The sequence below is a fragment of the Dermacentor variabilis genome, chromosome 4, assembly GCF_050947875.1.
Source record: "Dermacentor variabilis isolate Ectoservices chromosome 4, ASM5094787v1, whole genome shotgun sequence".
Classification (NCBI taxonomy): domain Eukaryota; kingdom Metazoa; phylum Arthropoda; class Arachnida; order Ixodida; family Ixodidae; genus Dermacentor; species Dermacentor variabilis.
In genome coordinates this window covers 18,178,958-18,205,338 of record NC_134571.1, presented here as the reverse complement: position 1 = coordinate 18,205,338, position 26,381 = coordinate 18,178,958, and the positions used below count along the sequence as shown (strand labels likewise).

Here is a 26,381-nt window from a genome sequence, read left to right as displayed (position 1 = left end):
AGAATGGCTGCTCAAGTTGGACAGTATAATTGAAGGCCAAGGAAGAAAAGTAGTGTTGCTACTTGACATACTTGACAACTGTAGCGCACACAGCGTTAACGCGAAGCTAACATCTGTCGAATTGATGTTTCTGCCTCCGAATACTCGGCGGGCCTGCAGCTGTTGGACGCCAGCATGATCGCCAACATTAAAGTCCTGTATCGGCGGCACATGCTGGAGTGGCTAATTTTAGCCATTGACCGCGCAGCTCCCGCCACGTCGGGTCATGCAGACGGGCCCCCTGACCTGAAGAGCAGCCTTTTGAAAGCTGTGCGCTTCGTTTATGGTGCATGGTATGAAGTAAAGCAGTCAACCATATACAACTGGTTCAAAAAGGCGGGCTTTGTGCGTCAGGATGAACTCCCCCAACCCACTGAGACCCGTGTAATCCACTCCTGAATCTGGGTCAATTTTTTTGGCAAAGAAGTGTGATCATTACGCGAGGAAATACAGTATTCTTGAACTGTTTGTCGGTCATTGCCACACGAGTGAATGCATATATACTTATGCTGTGGCAGGTGCAAAGGCATGGTGGAGGTTCCTCGACCTCGGGGACCGGAGCCTCCACTGAGCCCCATCTGTGAGCAGGAATGCCTTCGCACGGGTGGCGTGTCTGCTGCCATCAGTGACGAGTCCGTGGCTGGAGACAGCGGTGTCTACGAGGCTGCGCCACCAAGGTAAGTTGACTGTCATTGGACATTTGTTTGCTTTCTTGGCGTTGTCATCGTCATCATCACTATGGGGCAGCCATCACTTCGAGGTGTCTTTTGTTAACCCTGTTCTCCATCAACTGAGTTTGTGCAGTACTGTAAAACTTCACTTGAACAAGCTTGCTATCGGCGCTTGGGTTTTGTAGTTGTTCATTCATCTGCGAATTTCATTCGAAGAATGTTTAACGTTACCACATGAAAATGGTCGTTTTTTGTAGGTCTCAGAAAAAAATTATTTACCACTACAAATAATATTCCAGCACACATTGGAGCATAGTATATTGTGCATAATGAAATGCTCTTTCCAAAAATATATGTTGCCAAACAAAAGAAGTTTATCAGGTAAAACATCAAAATTCTAGAAAGTGCCATTCTCGCTGCCAATTGATAAAAACAACAATAATTACCACTACAAATAATATTCCAGCACACATTGGAGCATAGTATATTGTGCATAATAAAATGCTCTTTCCAAAAATATATGTTGCCAAACAAAAAAAGTTTATCAGGTAAAACATAAAAGTTCTAGAAAGTGCCATTCTCGCTGCCAATTGATAAAAACAACAAAAAAGAACATGATATCCACAAAAACATTAATATCAGACGAGATTCAGAATATATACATTTGAAAGGTAACCCAGGAATAGTGTCTGAAAAAATAAATGCTCATTACCCCGCTGTTTTTTGGATACAAAAAAGAAACTAAGACCAATTCATCGCTCATGCCATGCAGTGAAGCAGTTTCTGGATTTTGTGAAGCATAGGTGCATTCCGCACTTTTCCCAGAAAACGTCTGGGTTTTGTTATACTTTGCGGTCCTTGTAACACAATTTGCAGTTCCGTCTTTTTGGCATCTTCTGAGGATGGGGGTCCAATAAGTCCAAGAAACATACTTCACCATTTCGTCTAGAGCCACGTACCTCTTCCAGGACCGATCGCTCCCAGCATAGCTGGACAACTACAAGATTATGCATCCAAGCACATCTGTTTGCATTTTTGGAGGTTGTCTTTATCACCTCTACAGAGGAAAAGAGTAGAAAGAAATCCCACGCCGTTGTAGACTGTCTTGCGCTGATCCATAGTCCTGGACAGAAATGGGCTACGGGCGGCCTTCTTGGCGTGATTGGAAGTTTCTTTGCTGCCGATGGCAGCACATCATAACCAAACCAAGCAGGCACCCTGAAAATAACCAGTAGAGCTCTCAGGTCGTGCAAAAAGATAGGCAGATAAGCGCGCACAAAGTAAGAGACCGCTCAAGGCTATAAATGAAATGCGCTGGTGAACAGCTGCGGATGTCTTATGCTGACTCAAAACATTGCCACTCTCAGAGCTTGACTGCTTTGCTGTCATCTTCGGAATCTTAACTCGAGTCCTCATCACTAAATTGAAGTGCGGGTGCAGCATGGTTTCGAGCAAGACACTTTTCTTGCGATGCATCCACACGGGACGACGCCATGGGAGCGACTTTCGATAACTTCGCAGTGACACCGGCAGCGCCCCTTGCCAGGATTTTGCGAGAGAAGCGTTACCGAAACTCTTGGACATTCCTTGATAATGCCAGGACCACATGTTGGACATATGCGGGGGACCTTCAGAAACACACTTTGGCAGAATAAAACGTCTTGAACTCCAAACCAAAGCTCAGTAGGGAACAGCTGGCATCATTTTCGGTTAATTATCACCGCTCAGCACTATCGGACGGCAAAGCCAGCAATATAATTTAATTCTTGACTTGCGTGGAGTCATTTGATTACAAAAAGTTGGTGCTAGTACAGCGTGGCATGCTCTTTTCTCGTGCGCGGCAGAAGGTGACAGCCACGCCTCTTTTCGCAACAACATATGCACATTAGTTCATAAAAAGGTCCGTCAAAAACCATGTCGCCGGAGTGCGAAAATTTAAACTTATTCTGAAAGTGCAGTGCCGGTACTAACTACTGGATGGCCTTAAGTGGTTAAGAAACGACTCCAACATGTAGAAATCAGCGATCTAAGGCATCAGTCACCAGTGATCGATTTGAATAGGCGTGGTAACGAAAGAGTTAATCAAGTGGTGGTTTCACTGCATAGTTGCAAGTTTTTATATTTCATAAGTCATTCTAATTTTCTTCCACTCTCAACTGCAATTCGCTTCCCTTGTCACTTACTGTGCTTCTCTACTGTACCACTGCTTATTTTATCTTCTCTATGCATTGTTTGATCTGCCCCATTTTTTATTTATTATTTATTTATTTATTGATACTGCAATCCCCACCGGGATTTTAGCAGGGCGGGTTACAATACATGAGAGAAAATACAACATAATGGCAAACGAAATATATGTACATGCCTAGGTCACAGTCAAGAAAGAACAAAAGAAAAATTAAGCAAAACATTTATCAAATGTGCAAATGAAATAGACGAACACTCAACGCATAAGTCATATAGACAGTCACTATAATATAAACAATTATGTTTCAGCCATCAAGAAGGGATGCGAAAGCTGACAAAGAGTCTGCTTGAACAATACAGCTGCTGAGATTATTCCAGTCTCTGGCTGTTCGTGGAAAAAATGAATACTTGAAAGAGTCATTATGATTTATGAATTATGAATTACAGTCATTAAAGTCATTATGAATTACAGTAAAACCTAATTAATTCAGATTTCGCGGGACCAAGAAAAATGTTTGTATTAACCAACTGTCAAATTAATTCATTGAGGGTATCAAAAGAGCAATAAAGAAATGCTTACATCAACATGCTTTTATTTAATGAATAACAAGTCATGTTTCTATTTTGCGCAGAAGCAGTGCAGAAACTCCAATTCTCATCATCTCGTGACTGATTAGCACTCGCATCGGCGAAGTCATTGTGACTTGATTTCTGACTGAATTGTAACTTAATGAAGACTTGTAAGGCCTGTGTCTTCATTTGAGACATGCTTTTCACTATCGTGGGCACATCCCGATTATTTTTTCGACAGGGAGCTGGTCAGTGAGAGAATATCTGTCCATCTCAATGCAGCCTATGGGTTTGGTACCAGCGTGTGGGGTCACAATATAATCTCTTTTCATCCGACAGCTTCCGTCGTGTTTGTGACTTTATGCATGCACTGCACTGGGTCAAAACAAAACAACTGCTCACTGCAACTGCTTACTGTTCCTTTGATTGAAACTATGAAAATAAAGTGTTACATATGGCCACAAACTGAAGCAACAGCTTCATTTTGAGAGTGAATACTCTCAAAATGAAGCTGCTGTTTTGTCAGCCGATAGGGGCCATAGCACTCTGATTTGCCTTCCCTTCAGGCCTGGCGATGAGGAAGAAGAGGATGAGGAGGATGATGATGAGGAGGAGGAGGAAGACGATGATGATGAAGATGAGGATGACGAGAACCCGCTGGACCAGGTGGACTTCCCCTGCCTCCAGCTCCAGCTGAGGCTGCAGCACTGCACCAAGGACGGCACGCTGAACTTGCGTATAGAGAAGGCACGACACCTCAGCATTCTTGTGGCTCACTGTGCCTCTGTGTAAGTGCCACATTACTGCTGCCCTGACTTACCATCCGATCCTTTTATTGCTTTCAAGAGAAGTAAACAGCGTACACTGCAAGTTTGAAGGCCAACACTGTCGAAGTTTTAGACTGTGTGAAAAGCGTAGTTTCATATAGTGTATATAAGAAGCAGCCTTTGTTCAAAGTTTTAAGTTTGAAATGTGAGTGGATGCATCATGAGCAACTTGCAGAAATAGACATTTCTGATTAAGCGCCATCATTAATGCATGCAGGAAATTACGTAAAACCCAGAACCTTGAAAACCAGCATGGCTTCTGGACACGAGCTCTGTGATTGGACAATGCCTGCGGCATGCTAAAAATCTTGGAGTCAGTGTGCTGGCACTTGTGGCATAACTGTTAAACACTAAGTGCATGCATTTGCAGGTGCTCGTTAGGCTTAACAGTGAGCTTTTCAAAGTGACATGCTATAAAGTGTTGCTGCTATTGAATTTCATGCTGTTCGTTTCAGCTCTACATTTGCACAAAGAGCAGTGTTTGTTAAAAAGAGAGCATAATTAAAATGTCTGGCTATTCATTAAGTAGGTTTTCAGCAGTAATTGTGAGAATATGAAACTGAGAGCACAACATGGCCCTTGTGAACAGGTGTCAATAGCTGGCCGCTGGCACATTTCAACACTTGAAGAGCTGGGCAAGAATCATCTGTTTATTTGTAGAAACAGTGCACCCTGGGGTGAGGTGTTGATGGGGAGGGAGCAGTGTGATGTGATACCATGTGGACAAACTGAAGTGGTGAAACAACTTTGAGCGCGCTTGTAATGGGGCTCTTCCTTCTCACACTTTGGAGTTACCTACGTTATTGGGCAGCAAACTTGGCCTGGCACTGCATTATGGCATGTACTGACATGGCTTATCAAGTGTGTCCTGTCTACTCTGCAGTTGTGTGCGTGCTACGGTGGTTCCTGGGGGCCCTGGTTGTGGCTGGCACTCATCACCCTGGGTGCGGCTCGAGAGTCACCAGCCTGTAGGCACCACCACTGCAGATGCTGCCAGTGGCCAGACTGGCAGTGAAGAAGACACTCTGGGTCAGGAACTTCACCTTCCTGTGGGACCTCGGCTGTCAGGACACACCCTGCAGCTTCAGCTCTGGTGCCAGAAAGCCCGCATGGTCCAGGAGTGCCTGGTGAGTGGCTCTTTATATTGCCATAGTTTTTCCTATAGCAGCTACTAGAGGGAGATCTAGTGCTGCAATTGTTCAGCTACCATGGGAATGATGGTTTGTATCTGTGAATAAACACATTGTGTGCATAAGTGACAGCACAAGAAAGATGGACAACAAAGTGCAGTAGTTGGTAGCAGCACTCGATTGTTGTCCATCTTCTTCTTTGTGGTGTCTCTTCTGTGCACATGTTTAGTATTTCTGAATATCACCACATTGTTTTAGTTTGCATGTGGATTTGTCTGTTTGTGCTTGTGTCTCAGACATTCTTATGGCTTCATTTATTATGATTTAATTTCCTAAATTTCCAAGCAGTCACACTTTTCTAAACACATGAAGGCACCTGCAAACATGCACAATCATTACAAATTGTAGAAATTGTAGTGAAATCTTTTGTTGCAATGTCACAAAATTCTTTTAAGCCAGAGAAATGAAGTTTAGCGTAAATTCGTGTGCTACTTATCATTCCCAGGCTGGCTGAACTGCCGTACCTTTACTGCCTGTTGACACAAGTGCGACAATATTTCTTGTGGGAAACTCTGTCTATATTGCCACACGTTGCTTTACTTTTTTCCACTGACTGCTTTCACCGAACTGTCGCTGGATTATCAGATCATTGCTAACGAGCAAGGTGCACTTTGCACTACCGGAAGCTTCGTAAATGTTGTCGCAAATTCAGTGGTGACGCAGGTGTGCTTAATCATATTGCATGTTCAGCACAAATAGTGTTGTGCAATCTCGAATCTACGTGAGCACCAGCGATTGCTCTAGACTGTACGGCAACACATGTATAAATCTTGGGCGAATTTGAGACGTGTTTTGATTCAGCAGCCTCCAATCACACTCACTGCTATCGTTTCGACATTAGCAGGGCTTTGCTTTCAGGTCACAAGTTCTTAACATTGTATGTTGATTTTGTTTCTCACAAATGTACTTTGTACAATTTGCGATGAGGAAGGGCAGGTAAATGCTGCAGACTAAACAGCTTGACTGTTCTTCTTTTCTCGATCACAGACATGCACAGACGTGCATACAGTCGACTTCCTTTAATTCAACCCTGGCGGGACTCACAAAATTAGAGAACTTTAGCTTGTCCGGTATTCGGGTAAACACAGGCAGACTGGTTGTTGGGGCGGAGACGTAAACGCGAACGGCCTGCATGGGGCAGTAACCAAGTGTGTTGACTTAGCTGCTGGTGTAAATTTTCGACTTTTCTGCAGCAACACGATTGCGACAATGCTGTAATCTCACGTTTACATCTCCGCCCCAATGCCCAGTCTGCCTGCGTTTCCCTAAATACTGGACAAGCTAAACTTCTCTTTTGTTCAATTATGTGGCGGGTTGAACTAAACAAGATGCAGAAAAAAGTTGCTGAATATCCTACTCATTTATTTGGCAGTATTTGTGCGATTGTAACACGCCCCACAGTAATATGCACCCGCGCTTTCTATGTGTCCAAAGTAGAAATCTAAAGTAGAGGTGGCATTGACAGTCGTGGGACTCCTGCATCAATTGCGCCATTTTGATACAAACGCAAATTCCTGTGCCAGACTGCGCCAAACATGGAAAATTGATAGAAATTGCGCCACACTGCACCAAAATGGCTTCGGCATGTGTGCTCTGGCAGTGGCCGCGAACAGCAAGCAGATTCATTCTCCAAAAAAGAGTGCAGCCATTTACATGCCGTACACCGTGCGAGGGCTACTCCCGCACAGAATTTTCGCACTGGGCTGGACTTTCTGGCGCGTCCGGCTAATGGCTGGCGCGCATGCGGCCACTAGAGTGTACTAGAATACGGTTGAGTGGGCTGTGCAGTGCGGCACTTCCTATAGCTGAGGCACAAAACAACAAAATGTAGGCTGACGGCACTGCGAGCAAACTAGATAGAGTGAAACCTCGTTACTATGAATACCACATTAAAAAGCTTTTCAAAAATCCCCTGCTGACTCAATGTAAAAATATTTCAGTACTGCAAACTTCAGACTACCGAACTGTACAGAATAACAATTATTATTCAGTTTCCGTGCCATGTTAACACCGCCTCAGTACTATGAAATAATATTCCGAAATCTGGAGTTCTAAGATTTCTATTTCCTTTATGGCAGCTCAACAGTAGGCTAGCAGACAACAAGGCGCAGAAAAAGAATGCTGCAGCACACGAGTTTGGAAAACCTGAGACGCAAAATAAAAAAAAAAAGACGAAAAAAATGTGGGAGAGAATTTTTTTATCTGTTGTAGAGGCAACAACACATCGGGCTTTGCGAGCGCATGCTCCGCCCAGGCAAGTGTTGCGTGACAGCAGAGGAACATCTCTTCCTTGTTTTAGAAGGAACCTTCTTCAGTGGCAGTGCAGATCTCAGTGCGAATTAGCAGGATGTGTTACATGTTGCTTTCAATACATTGTTGGATGGACCACGGCGGCTACTTTGAATTGTCTAAAATTTTGAATTAACGAGTAGTGAATTAATGCATGCTCACTGACCTGGAGAGGCAAAGCAGTAAGGTGAGTCTAAAAATTAATCTGCAGAAAACTAAAGTAATGTTTAACAGTCTCGGAAGAGAACAGCAGCTTACAATAGGTAGCGAGGCAATGGAAGTGGTAAGGGAACACAGCTACTTAGGGCAGGTAGTGACCGCGGATCCAGATCATGAGACTGAAATAATCGGAAGAACAAGAATGGGCTGGGGTGCATTTGGCAGGCATTCTCAGATCATGAACAGCAGGTTGCCATTATCCCTCAAGAGAATAGTGTATAACAGCTGTGTCTTACCAGTACTCACGTACAGGTCAGAAACCTGTAGGCTTACGAAAATGGTTCTACTTAAATTGAGGACGACGCAACGAGCTATGGGAAGAAGAATGATGGGTGTAACGTTAAGGCATAAGAAAAGAGCAGATTGGGTGAGGGAACAAACACGAGTTAATGACATCTCAGTTGAAATCAAGAAAAAGAAATGGGCATGGGCAGGACATGTAATGAGGAGGGAAGATAACCGATGGTCATTAAGGGTTACGGACTGGATTCCAAGGGAAGGGAAGCATAGCAGGGGGCGGCAGAAAGTTAGGTGGGCGGATGAGATTAAGAAGTTTGCAGGGACGACATGGCCACAATTAGTACATGACCGGGGTAGTGTAGAAATATGGGAGAGGCCTTTGCCCTGCAGTGGGCGTAACCAGGCTGATGATGATGATGATGAATTAACGAGCTTTTACTGTAGTAGACAGCTATATGAAGTAAAGATAGCAGTTTTATCAGCCGTATAAACTTGTAAACATTAGCTTGCTAACTAAATTATAAAGCAGGCTGCACAAGCAGACATGAACACATCTCACTCAACGACTGCAGAAACTCGCTGTCGAAATGCTCAAGTGAGGAAGTGCATCAGCAGCAAGCGAATTGACCTTCGTGCTGCCCCTCACTTAAATGCGAACTAAGTGGCAAAAACACAGAGCACACTCTGTTCTCACTCTGTTTACATCACAGATCGCCTTCAAGATAGGGCCCACGCAGCCGCACATACAGCAGACAGAGCACAGTAATGATATTATCGCCCCTGTACTTTATACGAAACATGATGGCAACGCCAATGGCAGAAATGCACCTGGAGTGTCCATGTAATTCCTATCACAATAGATACAGATTGGAATCGTTCTGCATCATACCAGCCGAGGGTTGATCGCGGCTCTGGGTCTGCGGTGACATATGGTGACCCAGAAATTGTGTTACCACATCAGTTGGACCGCATAACTTGAGAACATTTTCCGCTCTCATCATGAGTGCATGCATGCTGACTGGTCAAGTTCGAATTATCCGGCGAAGGCCAATTTTAGGATCGAAATAATGGAAGTTAGGGCCCATAGAAATGCATAGATGCCGGCCGGGACTTTTGTTCAGGATCAAATTAACCAGAGTCGAATTTATGGAAGTCTACTTTAGCAAGTAACATAGCAAGAAGCATACTTTGAACTCACAAACAAAGAAAAAATATAATAGACGTCGATGACATGACGCACATTTAACATACACAGTGGTGAATAAAAAAAAAAGTTATTTTTTATTCATTCATTCTTGAGTTGCTTCTGCTTTACCATCACTACACCACACTTCCTACAGAATATAATTGAAGGTGCTGTGTAGACAGCTGGAAGTATGGCAGCTCAGCCAGCATGTGAAGGATGAGTAGTACTGCCTGAAGCTCATCCTTGTGGCTTTCAAGCAGCCTCGTGACCTTGCAAGTTGAGCATTTTCAACAAAATATTGTTTTACAAAAGCAACAATTCGCAATGATTATGCATTTTTGCAGAGACCTATTTCTTTGGTGCATTTAGAAAAAATATGGTGGCCAGTAAATTTAGGCAGATAAAGCTAAATAAATAATGCCACAAGAATGTATGAAGCACAATATTAGACAAATCCGCGTACTACCCTTCATTCTTACTGTAGCTGTGTGAATGCAGTGCCCGAGTTCCCTCTGGTGATTTTTGTAGGAAATACTGTGGATGGTATAGGGGGGAGGCCTTCCCTAGATTTGTAGCTCATGCTTCTGAAGTAGCAAACATATTGCATTTGCAAAGGGCAGAGCCTTTGGTATGCCGGAGGACAAAACCTAAAGATTACTGGTGGCAAGCAGAATTATCTCTAATCGTTGTCTCTAACGCATTCACTGTATTTAAAAAATAACAATATATTAACTCAAACGTGAAAACATATTAATCACTGCCTTCCTTCCCAGGGCTGTGCTCAGCTGCCTCTGTGTGGCCTGAACCCATCTGCGATCTTGCTGCGTTGGTTGGAACTTTTCCCCCCTGAAATGCTAGTGGCAGGAAAAGATGAAAGCAGTGATGAGTCAACGGTCATCTCTTCACAGACATCCACGCTCACAAGGAACATAGGTGAGGTACTGCACTGCAGCCATGGCTTCCCTTTTGTGAGAGTTCACCAGGGCCTGCGGGGTGCATATCCTTGTCTCTTTGTGTAGAATTGCAACAAATGAAACGGAAGACATGAAAGGCACGCCCTTTTTTTTTGTGTGTGTGTGTGTGTATACAGTCGCTATCAGAAGTTTTCAGACCACAGAATTTGAGAAAAAGCTGAATATTTTCACAGCCTGATATTTGGGTTTCCAGCCTGTAAACAACATAATGCTGTATACTTTTTCTGGCTACAAACACAAGCTGCTAAAATATTCGACATTTTGTGAAGTCCTGCAGTCCTTAAGTTTTTGACTCATCATGTGTAATAGATGTGCATGAATATTCTAAATTTCAAACATGAATACGAAATTTTGCTTTTTGCACACTCTTTGGTGACCTGCTGCAGTGGCTTCATGGCTATGGCATGCTGCTGCTGAGCGCGACGTTGCGAGTTTGTTTTCTGGATTCCGCAGCCACGTTACAACGTGGGGCCGAATACAACACTCGTGTAGGTGCACCTAGGTGCAAGATACAAAAAAAGCCCTTGCAGTCACTTGGAGGCGTTATAGACTTTTATAGCCAAAATTTTTTTTGGTTGAAGAAAAACAAAGTTGCAGAGCTGAAAACAAAACAAGAATGGCTAAAGGGAACTACGCTGCAAATTTGATTTGATACAATTTTAAACAGCTCAAATGAGCAGTTGTGCAATGCTTGTGCTATGTCTGTACTACAGTTGATAACGAAATCCTGCGACTAGATTCTCGTGAAATATTTTCATATCCCGGGCAAACGCCCATAGGATTCAATGCATTTTGTACCTCTAGACAATGAAATGTCGCTGTACTACAATCCTGCATCAACAAAATTTGTCAGAACGTAACCCTCCATATTATTTACTCAGGCAAGGCTATCAGGCTCTAAAATGTACTCAAATGCAATTGCTTTGCACTGAAATTGTGTAAAATACAACCACATGATGCTTGTGTGGGTGCCACCATTTCTGTTTACTAAAACAACCAAGTGTAGAAGTGATCACGTGCGCTGGAAATACAACACAGCCGCCATCTTGTTTGTTGATCACCCATTTGAAACAGCATGCATGTTGCTACCAACGTGACAACGGTTTTTGCACACTTAGAGGTTCATTCGATTCGCCTGCAACACAGGGAACCAGTTCAAGGCTGTTCACGAGAAGTTCAGAAATTGTGCAGCTCGATTTCTTCGGTGCAGGCACAGCAGGACATTAGAAACGAATGTCAAGGTGCAGATGCAATGCCGGTGTTTCATTTTTTTTTTCTGATTAATGTGCGCGGAGTGCGTAAGCTTAAAAAAAGTCCTGAACTGCTAGGATAGCCAGCTCCTGAGGTGCAAGCACATCTGGGTGGTGCTTGTGTAGACACAGCAGATGCATGTAAGCCGGGTTTTAACAGTGCTTGCGCATGTGCATTGTGTCGTCTGCTGTGCGACTGTTTCGCACAAGTATATCTGCACCAACTCGGCACTGACAGTAGAGAGGGCGCATCAAAATCATGGAGCAGCCCTCCACTCTTCCTGCACCTGTTCAAAGGGCACCATTGCTGCACTGCTGAAACAAATGCCAGTGTGCAGCACCTCGTGAGCTGGTTCGTTTGGGTGCAGGTGAATTGAACGTACCTCTAGTGCAGTGCGTAATATACGCCTCGGTGAGAAAAATGCAGCAAGGACAAGGAAATCCATGTCCCACCGACGTGGAATTATTTATGGCACTTGAGATGGCAGTCACAGCATGGAGTACCACACATCGGGCTGTGATTGAGCAATTGTCTGCGAATACGCACCCTTTCTTCAAGAGCGCTGGTTTTGATGCCATTGAACAGGCATAGCATAGGAATTTGGGTCCGGACGTTGATTTACGCGAAAGGGTCGTAATCTCGATGGATTGCCTTCGGGTATGTGAGATACGACAACTTTCACACTCCGCACCGGACCTATTGGCGCCTACGAACGATAGCATGCGCTGGAGAAATGCTGCTGCATGCATGGAGCACTGTTGTTCTGTGCCTTGTGCCAAGTTATGCAAAATTTCACAAAGTGATCATGCCTCCGAAAGCAATTGACCAAGAATACTGCTACATGGCAGTGCTGCCGTTGCTGATCGACGCATGTCAGGCACTTTGTGCTGTCAGCAATGCAGTTCTACATCCTTGACCAAGCTTGCCAAAGTAGGCTTACAGAATTTTGACAGTAAAGTTTCGTTCTGCAATGCATTACCTGTCTATGCTGTCTCATTTCACAACAACTAAATTCTCGCTAAAGCTAATTTTTTTTTGTGTTCCCCACCGATTTCATTATTGCGAGGTTCAACTGTATGCCCTTCTGCAGGTGCACCTTGCAGGGAAGAGCAGCAGCCTCGGGAAGAGCCAAGAAAAGGTGGCACCCTGAGGCTGTCATCTGGGGAGCCTGTGGTGCACTGTGACAAGGAGACCAATACTGAGTGCGTGTTCCAGCCAGAAGGGCGCCGAGGCCGCAAGGGCGTCATGGGGGACCTGGCTGTGAGCTTGGCCGTGCCTGCAGCACCGATTTCCCCAGTCAAGCGCTCACAAACTTTCGGACCTGCAAGTCACCCTTACGTCTGCAGGGTGAGGGTCAGTGCATGCCTTTTCTTGTTCTTGCCTCTAATTGCAGGAGTGGCTTGAGTGAGATCACATTGCAATGCTAGTATATTCTCTGGCTCCTTTGAGGGTCTGACTTTATTTCTCATTCTACACTGTTTTTTCTTTCTCCCATACTCTGACAATTTTAATTACTATTATAATGGTGTGAAGTATAGTCATGCAATACAATCTCCATTACTGTTTATTCTGACTGCCCCTTCTCTTTGACATTTAAAAAATTGTCTTCTTGTGTGCGAATGCGGCCCGCGACTACGACAACATAGTCCCTTAGGACCAATTAAAGTTTCTTGTCTGTCTCTGTCTGTCTCTGTCTGTCTGTCTGTCTGTCTGTCTGTCGGTCGGTCGGTCCGTCCGTCCGTCCGTCCGTCCGTCCGTCCGTCCGTCCGTCCGTCCGTCCGTCCGTCTGTACGTCTGTCTGTCTGTCTGTACGTCTGTACGTCTGTCTGTCTGTCTGTACGTCTGTACGTCTGTCTGTCTGTACGTCTGTCTGTCTGTCTGTCTGTACGTCTGTCTGTCTGTCTGTACGTCTGTCTGTCTGTCTGTCTGTCGTTCTGTACGTCTGTCTGTCTGTCGTTCTGTACGTCTGTCTGTCTGTCGTTCTGTACGTCTGTCTGTCTGTCGTTCTGTACGTCTGTCTGTCTGTCGTTCTGTACGTCTGTCTGTCTGTCGTTCTGTACGTCTGTCTGTCTGTCGTTCTGTACGTCTGTCTGTCGTTCTGTACGTCTGTCTGTCTGTCTGTCTGTGTCTGTCTGGTCTTGTGTCAGCTTCTTTCTCATCTAACTACTAAGTATGATGTTATTTAGCTCTGCTGTGCCAAGTTTGTTGCTCTTAGTGTGCTGTATCTAAAGGCAAATCATCGTTAATGAAATGCATATGTATCCTGCAAAAGGTGTGTGCTGGATCTTTACGTATTTTAAAGTTCATGTATTGGCAGGTATGCAACGTGCAGTAACACAATGACTGCATCCCACTAAAGTTTTCTGCTATATTTTTCTATTATCTTGGTGAAAAACCCAGTTTTTAGGAAACCGCATATTTGGGCTCTATGTGTGATAAATTACCTTTTTGTAATTATCAGTGCCTAATTCACCACGAAGCTACTTTAAATCGAATATATTGCGAGCCGTGGCAACATGGAGCTTTTTTTCGCTGCCCTTGGTGGCAGCTTGGGTGAAGAATATACCGCTTGTGATTAGACCAAGTGGGCGCTCCTTGAGCAAGCAGGGTAATGCATGGCTCCTATTGGCTGCTGTGCACGATGACATAGTGGTCTCGTCCAACGATTGCCCAGCCCGTCATCTGCTGCAGACGTTTGCCTGCTTCTTAGGTCTTTGTGGGCTCCGCTTCACTTCTCGCTAGCTTTATGATCACTCGCTCCACTCTCTTGAGTCTTCCCTGCCTTTAGGATCTCTTGGCCTGCCTTCTGCTTGAGTAGTTGTAGCCTGCCCGATCATTGTGTGGTTGGATTTAATGTGTGGAATGAAGGTCAAGAAGCTACACACGTTCGTTGCGTGGAAGCGCTCCATGAATTTTGTCCACATCGCAAAGCTGAATCTGGCACAGCGTGGCACAAACAATTACGTCGACTTGTCTAGCAATGTATCATATTTTCTACTGGTACAAAACAATTGCATAGACGCTACCAGCTACAGTGAAACCTCATTAAACTGTAGTTGGCCGGACCTCGGAAAAAAGTACGTACTAAACGGTAGTACTGCTTAACCAAAATAGCATGAGATCACCCACTTACCTGTCAAAAATGGAACTCGGTGAGAGTGCAATGAAAGGGCAAAAACATGCAGTATTTATTCACTTCGCGTGATAAAGGTCTTTTTTTTTTTTTTTTTTTTTTTTTTTTTTTTTTAATGCCGCGGCGGCCTAGCAGCGACGACAGCGGCCTCAAACTTACTGAAGCTGCAAGCCAGCTTTTCAGCCAGCCCCCTCTTCTCGGCAAACACCAGCATGGCAAATTCCTCATTGGCGTTGCCTATTCTCCTTGCACGGGCACAGCAGCGCTGCAGAAGTTGCAGGGGGTGCTGGGGTGCTGTGGTGCTCATTACGGGGTGCTGTTCTTAATGCGACGATTGCATTCATGAGGCTGACATAACGCGCAGCTTCTGCCACTGTCAGGCCTGAATTGCCCGTGCTGTCGCTTTCCGTGTTATCCTCATCACTGTCGTTAGGCAACACTTCGGCAACAACAGAGGCAACGATGGAAAAAAATCGAACCTCGTAGCCAACATTTCTTTTGGCGGTCGCAACAGCATTCTTTGCATTCCAAATGCCACACAATGTAGTCAGCAGTAGATTCCTGTCGCGTGCCAGCGCCGACTTCTTCGTGCCACGTACGATAGCACAAACGATGTCCAATTTTTCTGCTTATGCTTAGCACCCGGTGTTTTTTATCCGAGCTTCGGCATGACGTGAGTCCTTGCGTGCATGACGCTGAAGTGTTGTTGAGTGGCTTCACGCGCAAACGCACAGGGTGCTTGAAGGCCGTTGTTCCAATCTCTGAGGCTTGTTGGGCCCACCCGATAGGGACGATGCACCACCGTGAGCGTGCGACGAAAAATGGAAACACTACGTGTTAACTGATACGTATGCAATAAGCTGGTACGGTTTATGCGCATACAAGACTCATTATATTCAGTGGCCGCTGAGTCAGGGATTGGACTTTACTACTTCTAAAACGAAACTACTGTTTAAGCAGGTACAGTTTAACGCGGTTTTACTGCACTTATCTTCTGTGCCATCGGTAGAAAAATGCATCATTGTAAGTGTGTAAGTGTGTACGTGTGTAAGTCCAGAGTGCATCAGCCTCAGCAATTGCAGCATGCGCATGGACAAGACCAGAAAAGAGAAGCAGCAGAGAAAGAAAGTGCGCAAGGACATCTCTAGCTACTCTGCGAGGTCCTGAATAAATTTCTGAGGGCAAGACCAGCCAATTTTTTCTATATATTGTTTCAGAAATAGCTGTCTCATCAACAACACTAATTCAGTGCTGTAGTAAAATGTTTCTGTAAAGAAATTTTAAAAAAGGCTCTGTCTTGCCCCAAAGTATCTATCCTTGGATCACCATCACCATTTTGCCTTCTTGCTGCTACATACACCATTCAAATTGTACTGTAGTGCAACCCACTAAAGGCACCAAGCTTTCTGGGGTCACATATGCAGTAAAATAATACATAATGAATTTCACAGTGCCAGAACATTTCGTAAATTCTTTAAGCCTGGGCTTTGAACCTACCCTGAAACTGTCATGCAGACATCTCAAGAAACAAATAAAGTTGTGGTCAAGGACAGCCCCTCTTCTTAACGTTACGGTCGTGATCAGTGCAGGAAAGTGATAGGATGAGCCCTGCTTGTTTCAGAAAGTTCAAAAGCAGGTGCAACAATAAAGTTTGGAGCACTTTTTCAGTGCGATGTCGCAGATAAGCCGAGTTCACCCAAAACATGGACAGTGGTTATGAGGATGCCCAAGAGTGCACATGTGAGTTCTGCTGATTTGTTTGTGCTTGTTTGTATGCAGCTCAACCGCAGCGACAGTGACAGTGCCATGCCACTGTATCGGAAGAGTGGCCCTTTTCAGAGAAATGCTATGGAACGTAGAAGCCTACGATGCAAGAAGGTAAGGACATGCTGAATGCGATAAGATAATAATGCTATGCTCAGCGTCTGTTAAAGCTTGTGAACACTTTGAAGCACTATGGTTACGTGAAATAACCACCACTTTATCATCTTTTTCTCTTTGCATCATGGTAGCTTTCCCTTTGTTTCGTTAGCACAGCTTACTTATCCATTTATAATCTGTACAATATTGCCCAAAAATTGGGTCTGAAAATTGGCTACATATTATAATCAGAAAGGACATTGAAACTGGATTTGCGGCAGAGCCAGCATTATCACCATTGTTATCACTTCAATTTTTTTTTTCCTTGGAGGAAGCGGGTGCACTTTAGGTTAGCTTTGGTGCCTTGTTAAAATTGGGTAAACGTGCTACACTATTTTTGAAATGTGTTGCATGTCAGTTAAGGCAGAAGATCTGTAGATCTGTCCGGACACCTATGGTAAGAACTCTACTTGCAAGCTTGGCAACAGCCATTCTGCACTTTATGCGTCCTAGGTCAGGGAGGGGTTCCCAAACTTTCTAACCCCAGGTAAAGCATCCAGCTTTCGTGTAGATTTGGGAAGCTTGCGCATTCATTGTGTGGTTTTGGGTGCAGTCAATGGCTCAGGGAGGCAAGTTGGCCAGCCACGCATCAGGGGCCCGGACGTCCCTGGATCTGGCACTGGATCTGCAGGCGTCACAGACGCGGCTGCAGCTGCTACAGCAGGACTTGGCTCGCCTCAGGGAGATGAAGAGGCGCCTCGAGGACACAAAAGCAAGAGGCAAGTCCCATTTTTGCGCCAATGTGGATATATTACTGACCAAGATACGTATTTGCCATTGAAAGAAAGACAAGATGAGAACACGGAAAAGTAGAAACATTGATGCTGGCACAAAGTGACAATGGCAAGCAAAGAAACAGACTTTCATACTTTGCATGTCTTTCTATGTAAGAGAGAGGTTTGCAGGAAAATATAGGCTTGAAATTATCAATAGCGATATGGCAGTGGAGCTAATGTTCCGTCGAGGGGACTCGTAAGCTTATCAGGACAAAGACAAGTCCTCTTTTCAACCACTGTTGATTTTGTTCTGTGCACATATATTTTTAATGGTAAATAAATATATATTTTAGTGAAGCATCCAAGTAGGCAAAAATTCTGAGGCACATTTATTGTCTACGGTAGGGCCTGTCTTTTTATGCATATATTCCGGCTATATTACCTAGAAGTGTTTCTACCTTTCTATATTCTGTTTCACTGCTCTTTTTAGGAGTTGTTCTGAAGCACATTGCTGATTGTCCCTTTGCTGACATCACTTTCAGGGCTTGCCGATTGCCTAAGCAAACGGTAGAAGTCTTATAGGGAATTAGCTTCTGCGTACTCGTGTCAGTGTTAGTTTTTACATTGATGCTGTGTTCATAGACAAAATGGCAAGCAGAAACGTCACAGCTTCAACCAAAAGTACATTGCTACAGAAATGTCTCGATATTGTAACATCACACGAGTCATATTTAAATGTGAAACTAATTGCGAAAAAAGTTAATATTGCTGTTGCTGTGTATCTTCGATAGCTACTGACAAAGTTGATTTTTATTGGGACTTCTGTTGTTCTTAAGCTTTTTTCACTGATCGCATGTTTGAAATGTGACACTCAAATCACTTGCGAGACATTGTTACTTACAATTGCATATTTTGAACATTGCCTGTGTCTATTTTTGTTCTAGTCGCCACTTGGGATAACCCTGCTTGAACGTAACTGAACTTGAATTATGGTGTACTGAAGGATGAATTTCATGCCATCTAGCCCTATAGTGGGTGGCAACGTAAGAATGTCATTGCATCACTGCAAAGGGAATTTGTAAAGTGAACCAGACAAGTAGGTCTGTGCTCGTATGCATTGCATCAAACGGAGCTCAACATCTGAAACTGGAATACAGAGGGCAGCAAGCACTGGGTGGAGGTTGTACTGAATTGAGTTGACATAGGTAATGCGCACTCCTTTGTTTGGGTAGTTACAGTAACACTGCAACATGTAAAATTAATGTTAGGCGACGCACTACTGAGTAGAACACAAAAGGTGGAGTTTTATCCCAGGCTAACCTCTGTCTTCCTCAAATTTTTCTCACCCTGTCTATATTTTACAAACATTGTGCAAGCCTAGTTCCGTGAAGCAACTGGGTGAGGTTGCATAGTAGACATCACTTATCACATAAGGTTTCAACAGGTTTGAACAATCAACTTCATTGAACATTGACACTGAGCTTTCTCTGTAGCACATTACAGCTCGACGCACTTCACTGTTGTTTTTATTTCCCCACAATGCTCTATTGCATATCTGTGTTTGAAGCAAATGTCTTATATTTTTTGCTTCTACTAAGTAAAGTAAACATTTGTGTTTATTTGCAGGTGAAACTGAGATACCTGCCTGGCTGGCTGATGATGAACGATTGCGACAAGTACTAGCAGCAGCAGACCGCCAGGTAAAATATATGAGCCTATTGTTGCGAAGTAAAGCTCCAGTAATGTGCTGCATTCTCAACATCTCTTTCTGCTGTTGCTGCAGGCCTCGAGGCAAACAGTGGAGGAGAAAAAGACGGAAAAGTTGCTCAAGAAAACTTCTCGGGAGATATACAGGTTGCGTAAGAGTCGCAAGAAACAACCTGACATGGCGTTTTTCAAGTACGTTTTCTTCTGCTCACTTGAAACAGCCAAATGTGTGAGAAATACTGTATTTACTCTAATCTAATGCACATTCTTTCCAATAAAACGGGTTCCAAAATTTCGTGCGCATTAGAATTGAATACAACCCTAAACCTGCATTGCCACATCGCCAACAGCATTTCAACATGGCCGCCTCGTACGTGCTTCGAGACTAGCTGCCGTAGCTTTCTCCATGTGCTGCGGTACGTGTGCTTAGGCAATGCTTCCTTTTGCTTAGGTTAGTCAGGCTGTCTACCAACTGGGAAAACCAGGAATTCTCAGGGATTTTGAGTAGTCTGGAAAAACTCAGGGAATTTGTGCTGTAACGGAAAATTAGCTGTAATTTTATTGAAAGGGTCGAAAGTCACGAATACTGGCTCGAGTAACAGACAGGAATCGTAATGAGTCGTCTTTGACCGACTGTCCGGATTCCCGATAATTTGAGCGGCTTCGCCGCACCACCACTTACCCCTATAGAGTCAATGTATCAGAACGTCTGAAATTTCGGACGCAAGAACTTTTCACCGTCCAATTTTCTGAACGTTTTGCCATGACCGCAGGTTCGAAACTGCATTAATCAAAGCCACCACTGCTGCCATTTCGATTACCTCGCCGCTTTGAACCGACGCTCTCGCACGCAGATCCACTGGCAGCCGTAGCCACCACCACGGCAACGTTAAGCCTAGCTGCTTCTATGTTCGCTACTAAGCTTCTTGCCGTGCGATGCTGTGTTTTGCATTGAAAGAATTCGCCGCTGTCAGCAATGGCACCGACTCCGCCTTTGTAATCCTCGTGATTGGCTTCGAAGCTCGCAGAACACAGCGTGTTGCTTAATGCCAGTCTCCAAAAGTGAGCTTAGCCTCTGTGCAGCAGTGTTACGCGGTGAAGCATAACAAGCGTTCGAAGAGGCAATTGTCACGGGACACAGTATGTATTCCTTAGTTATACACGCATGCACCCCCGTCCCCTGTCACAGTACCATCACCAATATGCCTAATAGGTGTACTGGCAGGCCTTAAGAGCTTTTTCGAATGTGCCTGTGGTGATTTGAGCCCTTAAGGGCAGTAAATGACTTGCATTTATTTTTTATAACTGGCCGATTTTTCAGACCTTTTCGCGGCCCCTAGGGTGTTAGAAAAATCGGACGTGGACTATGCAACTGAGCAAGAAGATGCTTCAAATGGTCTGCGGGGCGAGTGAGTGGCGGAAGGAGGACAAGAACAGAAAGGACCTACACATTGGGGAATGAACAGGAAAGGAAGCGTGCTGCCGCCGTTTTGAGCTCAAAAAACAGTGTTGGCTGATGCTAAATAAAAACTCTTTAAAGCAGTGAAACACAACACTGAGGCGTCGTGCGCGGGCTGAGAGTATGTCAGGACAATTGAGGTTGACTTACGAGCCATTGAGAGAGAATCTCAATTGTGACGAAGTTCGGGCCTCATACCACTGAGCTTGCTATAAGTTGATATAAATAGTTCGTATTCGAAAATATTTGCCTCTGTATGCATCTCCTTTTTATTCGTATTTCAGAATGTCCGACTCTATTTGCAATTTTTTCGAAGGCATTTTATTTGCTGTGCATTTTACTAGCCCTTCCCTTGTATACTCGTTTTGAATGACATAGTACTCCTTAGCATTCAAATTGGATTAAGTTGTTTTCTTTTTGAATTTTTTTCATCTGCTTACTAAAGAGTGACAGCATCGGGCGATATGGTTTCAGCCCGTCTTGACATAAAACATAGTACTGCATCACTCAGGGAATTTCGCAAAGGCACTCAGGGAAAACCTGGAAAACTCGGGGAATTTGTAAATGTCAATTTGGTAGACACCCTGTTAGTGCACCGTCCGTCTTCCCGTTTTCTACATTTGCCCTATCAGCATGGAAGTGCCAACTGCAAAGATATGCTGAGTTCATCATGATGCCGCCATTAAAAGGAAAGCGATCACGTGTGCACAGATGAACAGAAATCGGGCCACGTCACGGGCGTTCGGAGTTCCCGAAACTTGCATGCAGGACTGGTGTAAACAGGAGAGGCGTTCTACACTGACGGCTGCTACATACAGCGTTGCCGCACCGCCCCTATCTTGAAAGCAATTTGGGGCAGAGACAAGAGTCTATGCATCTAGGTATACCACGCTGTGTTCTCGTTGCTTAGTTCGCATCGAAGCGAGAGGCCGCACAAAGGTCAATTCGCTGGCTCCTGTTATCGCACTTCCTCACTCCAGCGTTTTAAAGAGTTTCTGCAGTCATTGAGTTAGACGTGTTCATGCTTGTGCGCGCATGACACCATGTTTGTTAATTTAGTTAGTAAGCGAATACGGCTGATAAAACTGCTATCCTTACTTTTCATATAGCTGTCTACTAATTTGCTATCGTAATCGATGCTTCGCCTTTCGCACGAAACTGCAACTTTTTTTTATTGCAACTTAGTGCATTGGGAGTAAATCTTTGTTTTTTCCAAATGAGAGAAAGTTGTATTTCTGTATGAAAGGGTGCGTGGTACTGCTAAGGACTTTTCTTTCTTTAGGTCACGGCAAAGGGGTGTGCTTACAATCGCGGATGTTTTTATTTTTATTTTTTTTATTTTTATTTTTGTTGTTGCTGCCACGAAAAATGAGTGCGCGTTACAATCAAGGGCACGTTAGAATTAAGTAAATACAGTATGTGCGGAGTTGCTTACTACTAAAGATGTTGCTGCTTGTGTTTGTGGTCATCGGCTACCTTGTTCCCTCGTCAAGCTAACCTATAACCTGTCATGTGACTCGTGTAGTGCATGGTTATCATAACTGCCGTAGCACAGTTTTGCTCCGATGGCGTAATTTTCTCTGACATGCTCAACATTGGTGCTAGCAAAAGTGTGAAGCAAACTGGCAGGGCATTGTACTTGCAGCAAGGCATATTTAAAGCATGTTCCAGGTGTATGTAGTGCGCAACTGAATAAAAATGTATGTCTTTCATTGCACTTGCAGCCTTCACGACAGTTTTTAGAATATTCCAGTTTTATTTTTGATGTGAATAATTATGGGTATCTCATTATAATTCGTTTAGAAACAAATGTTAGTGATTTATGGGCTCTAAAGCATAGATTTTTGAGCTTCCATATGGGCAACTTACTTCCATTTTGTCAGGGGCCCAGACACGTGAGTGGATACACCATGTTTGCCTGACTCTTGTGTGCATGAGTGAGTTGTGAGAGAAGTGTATCAGGGGACTGCATCTAGTTGCTGTGGAGGAGGACTCACTCTGCTCTGTTTTTCCCCAGCTGAACTGCACTATCTGACTGCGAATGAATACTCTGCAATAAGACGTCATGGCGTAACAGTCGCAGCACTGCACTCTCAGTTGGGAGATCCGTCATTCAATTTTTTTGTTTATTTGCATTACATATATTGCTGCTCCTTTTGACTTCTGCAGTAGTTGTTCGTTACCTACACTTCATCACCAAGCATGACACTGTGGTAGGGTGCCGGGTAGGGGGGTGGCGGTGTATCTCGTTTTAGCAACCACAGACCAATGAATAACGACATGTCACTGCAAATTTGTTCTATGCTTCACCATTTCGGTGCTCTGTGTCGGCTGCTGTGATCCCATTTGGATGGAAGTCAAGCACCGGTTCTCACGTACTGCACATTGCCATCGGCTAGAGACGAATGGGGCAAAGCATTCCTTCCTCCATAGTACATAGGCGCAGTGTCCAGATTTCTCTATCGCAGCTCGCCCATGCGCACATGCGTCAGGCAAAAGCAGCGCAGCTCTTGTGTGTTTGAGCACTTGAGAAAATAGAAATATGCATATTGCCATTGTAAACAACTCTTATTTGCTATGCTGATGCAAAAGGAAAATGCATTCAAATGTGTGCAAATGGCCCTGCTCAGTATAACCATTCCAGACACTTTCTTCACTTTACCTCCCCATCTTTGACTCTTTCTGTCTGATTAAAATGTTATGTTAGGGTGTTTATTGTCCCCAAGGAACTCGCGAGCTTGAAGAAACACTGCACTGGGGAAGCTCTGGATTAATTTTAACTACCACAGTTTCCTTAAAGGGCCCCTGAAACAAATTTTGTAGACGCGTAGGACACAGCTAATCATTCGCACCACAATTTATGTGAAACGTCTCATATTAAGAGAGCTACGGACAATTACAAGTTACCCTCCTCCATAGTCATGCATTTTCTCCTCAACTCGTTCGCCGTGTGATCAGGGCTAAGCTCCGCCTTCACTGGCTCTGCATCATTATGGCATGTCGTGTCATCGACTTCCGGTTCTATAGGCGCGAGCGTGCAACACCTCTCCACACTCTTTGCCAGCTGCTTGGCAGTCGACCCCAAACGAGAGTTATTGAAGCAGCGTGCGTTGCGAGCATTCTGTCGCAGCGCCGAACGTGTCTGTTATTCCGGTAACCACAGGCGAGCTGGGCGTTTTGGCAGAACGGTGGAGGCATAAACTCAAGCTGATGAAGGTACTTTAGCGTAGACGTATGTGAGCTGCCTGATCGGTCTCCACGGTCCAGCCACCCGTTGGCGCAGAGCTTAACCAGCCAAACAAAGAGCTAATATTGTTCTAACCAAGTGTAAAACCTTTTAAACATTTACAAAAAAGCATGTGTTAACAATTACACTCCTGCGAAAAATTTACACCAGCAGCTAAGAAGAAGAATACATTTCATTACTGCTACTGTGTGTGGTTGAGCTCTGTGCCACCAGGTGGCTACACCATGCAGACCATTCACATTTGCACTTTTGCTCATCCCGTGAAACGACACAGTCAAACAGCCAGGCCCGCCTGCGTTTACCCTAATACCAGACTCGCGAAACGCTATTGCATTAGTAACCTTCCTGTGTAAAGTAACAGCCGCAAATGGTGCAAATCCTGGCGCCGATCGGATAGCGGCAGTCCGATGCACTGCAGCCAGTCCGCTCGTCTGCTGCCTTGAAGAGGGACGCAATGTTGCAGCTTGCCATATTGCCAGTCGCTGCGTTTGCAGTCCACAACGCAACAAAGTCGAATCATAGTGTTCGCGAAAAGACTGAGTCTGACTCTTACCAACATTTAATGTATCTATAAACGTTGATTCTGACCGCGGAGCGCTCGTCAAGATGGAGCATGTTGTAACACAAGCAGACGACGCTTGTTGTGTGCCGGAAGTGCTTAAGTGTAGTGAGAAATTGTTCTTCTGCATTCTCTTTCTGTTACTTTCTTTTTATAGAAACAAATGAACTAACATTCCAACTATTACGAACGTCATTTGTTCACCATGAAGGTGGAAAAATTATTGATGATGCGCCCTGGACAGCCAATCGGATAGCTCACCCTACTGACATCGATTGGGTGATTTACGTCGTATGGGTAGGGGCGGCTAAAAATTCCACTAAGGAGTATGCTGCAATCAGCAGCAATGTACATTTTTTAAAGCCTTATAATAAATTACACGCTTTATGCAGAGCACTTAGATGCTTCAATTAATGATCAGAAGGACCTACTCTAACGACTCAGTATGTTTGTACAAGATTGTCAAAATCGTTTCAGGGTCCCTTTAACGAGCACTCAAAGCAAGGCACACAAGCGTTCTTGCATTTTGCGCCCACTGGAATTTAGCACCCATGGCTGGTAACCAAACCCGCAACGTGACCTACAACATAAACCCTGTTGCAAGTACAATGTCCTGCAAGTTTATGCATTTCTGCCTCATCATGTTTTCTTGCACACAGCAATGAGACTCTCAGGTGCTAATTGAGTGCTGTTGTGCATTCTGCCCACCAGAGAAAAAATGGCCTTCTTCACACGGGCCCAGTCCACCGTTCCTGTGCTTCCTCCTGAGGCAGACATCGCGGAGGAGGAAGTGGCGCGCTCCCCAGGAATGCCAACCGCTGCATCCACCCAACAGCGCTACGAATACACTGTAGATCCTGTGCTGGGTGTACAGGTGTGACGTCAAGACACCCAAGTGCCTGAAGTCTACAAAGGCGGCAGACCGCCGCGCCACACACTGAAACATCGATCAAAAGTACGGCCTTGCATGAGGAGTAAGTCTCTCACGGGGCCAGCTAGCCGTCGGCAGACCACCAGAGCCGAATGCCCGAAACCTGAGCGTCCCTTCGGAGCTTGTGTACGTACCTGAGACCACCTCAAACGCCGTAGTCGCTGCGCCAACCATGGCTGCTGCTCTAAGCCCAAGCCAAGGTCAAGCCATAGCCATGCTGTGCCCAGCCTGCGCCCCGGTGTAACGGTTTCGGTCACGGACACTTACGAAGCACCGCTGCCCACCAACACACGTCTTACCTCTTTGCCGCAGAAGTGCCTTACAGTTCTGTGCCTACTGTAAATTATTTGAATGCTTTTTTTTTTTCTTGTGATAAAGTACAAAAAGGGATTGATGCTGTTGGCCTTATGATGTACAGGAAGGAGCCATGTGTAACGTCACCACTTTTTTGGACATTGTTTTTCCATTGTTCCATTTGGCCTCCCGCACCAAGACATCTGTGCCCGGGGAAACAACACCCTCTACTTTTTGGACAATAAAGGTAGAACACTGACGTACCTAAAGCTTTCTTTCATTCCTCTGTGGCTACTTTCAGAAATCCAGCATTTTGGCTATTGCTTTATCTACATGGGAAGGTAAGCGCAGAAATTGTTTAGTAGATTGTTTGGTCCTTTGCATTAGGCATTGTTTTTCGTGTGACACCTTTACTTCTGCTGGGATCAGTTGTGTGCCAACGTAAGACTGTACTGGCATACAGGGGAACTTTGATTCAACTTTTCCACCGCTGTATGCAATTACCTGTTCTCCACGTGCCTCTGGTACCAAATGTACTTCAGCTTCATCAGCTGTACAATGCTGTATGCAGCATAAGCAGTGGTAAGTGCACTTCTTGCAACTTCATAAGCAACACAATGCCACACACTACATGCAGCGCCACATTTGAGTGGCCTGTTGGAGCTTTTGCATCCATATGGTCCTTCATAAATTTTCTAGATAAAATGTTTAGCACTGCTTCCTAGTCGGGCAGAGTGGTGCCAATCTTTCACAAGACCAATTTGTCACAGTT

General features: G+C 44.6%; 1 protein-coding gene across 2 annotated transcripts in view; it reads left to right on the top strand.

Moving 5' to 3' along the window:
• The window catches only part of kibra (WW and C2 domain containing protein kibra), a 47,877-nt gene extending 22,005 nt beyond the window's left edge, over window positions 1-25,872 (top strand). The window contains exons 9-18 of one of the 2 annotated variants that reach the window (XM_075688235.1): window positions 558-716; window positions 4,034-4,255; window positions 5,178-5,421; window positions 10,192-10,351; window positions 12,734-12,996; window positions 16,556-16,654; window positions 17,250-17,415; window positions 19,039-19,112; window positions 19,196-19,311; window positions 25,096-25,872. In XM_075688235.1, the coding sequence (XP_075544350.1) occupies window positions 558-716; window positions 4,034-4,255; window positions 5,178-5,421; window positions 10,192-10,351; window positions 12,734-12,996; window positions 16,556-16,654; window positions 17,250-17,415; window positions 19,039-19,112; window positions 19,196-19,311; window positions 25,096-25,264 (1,672 nt within the window). In that variant the 3' untranslated portion in view covers window positions 25,265-25,872. The remainder of the gene's footprint in view (window positions 1-557; window positions 717-4,033; window positions 4,256-5,177; window positions 5,422-10,191; window positions 10,352-12,733; window positions 12,997-16,555; window positions 16,655-17,249; window positions 17,416-19,038; window positions 19,113-19,195; window positions 19,312-25,095) is intronic. The other variant, XM_075688236.1, reaches the window with a different exon arrangement.
• Window positions 25,873-26,381: the final 509 nt, after the last annotated feature.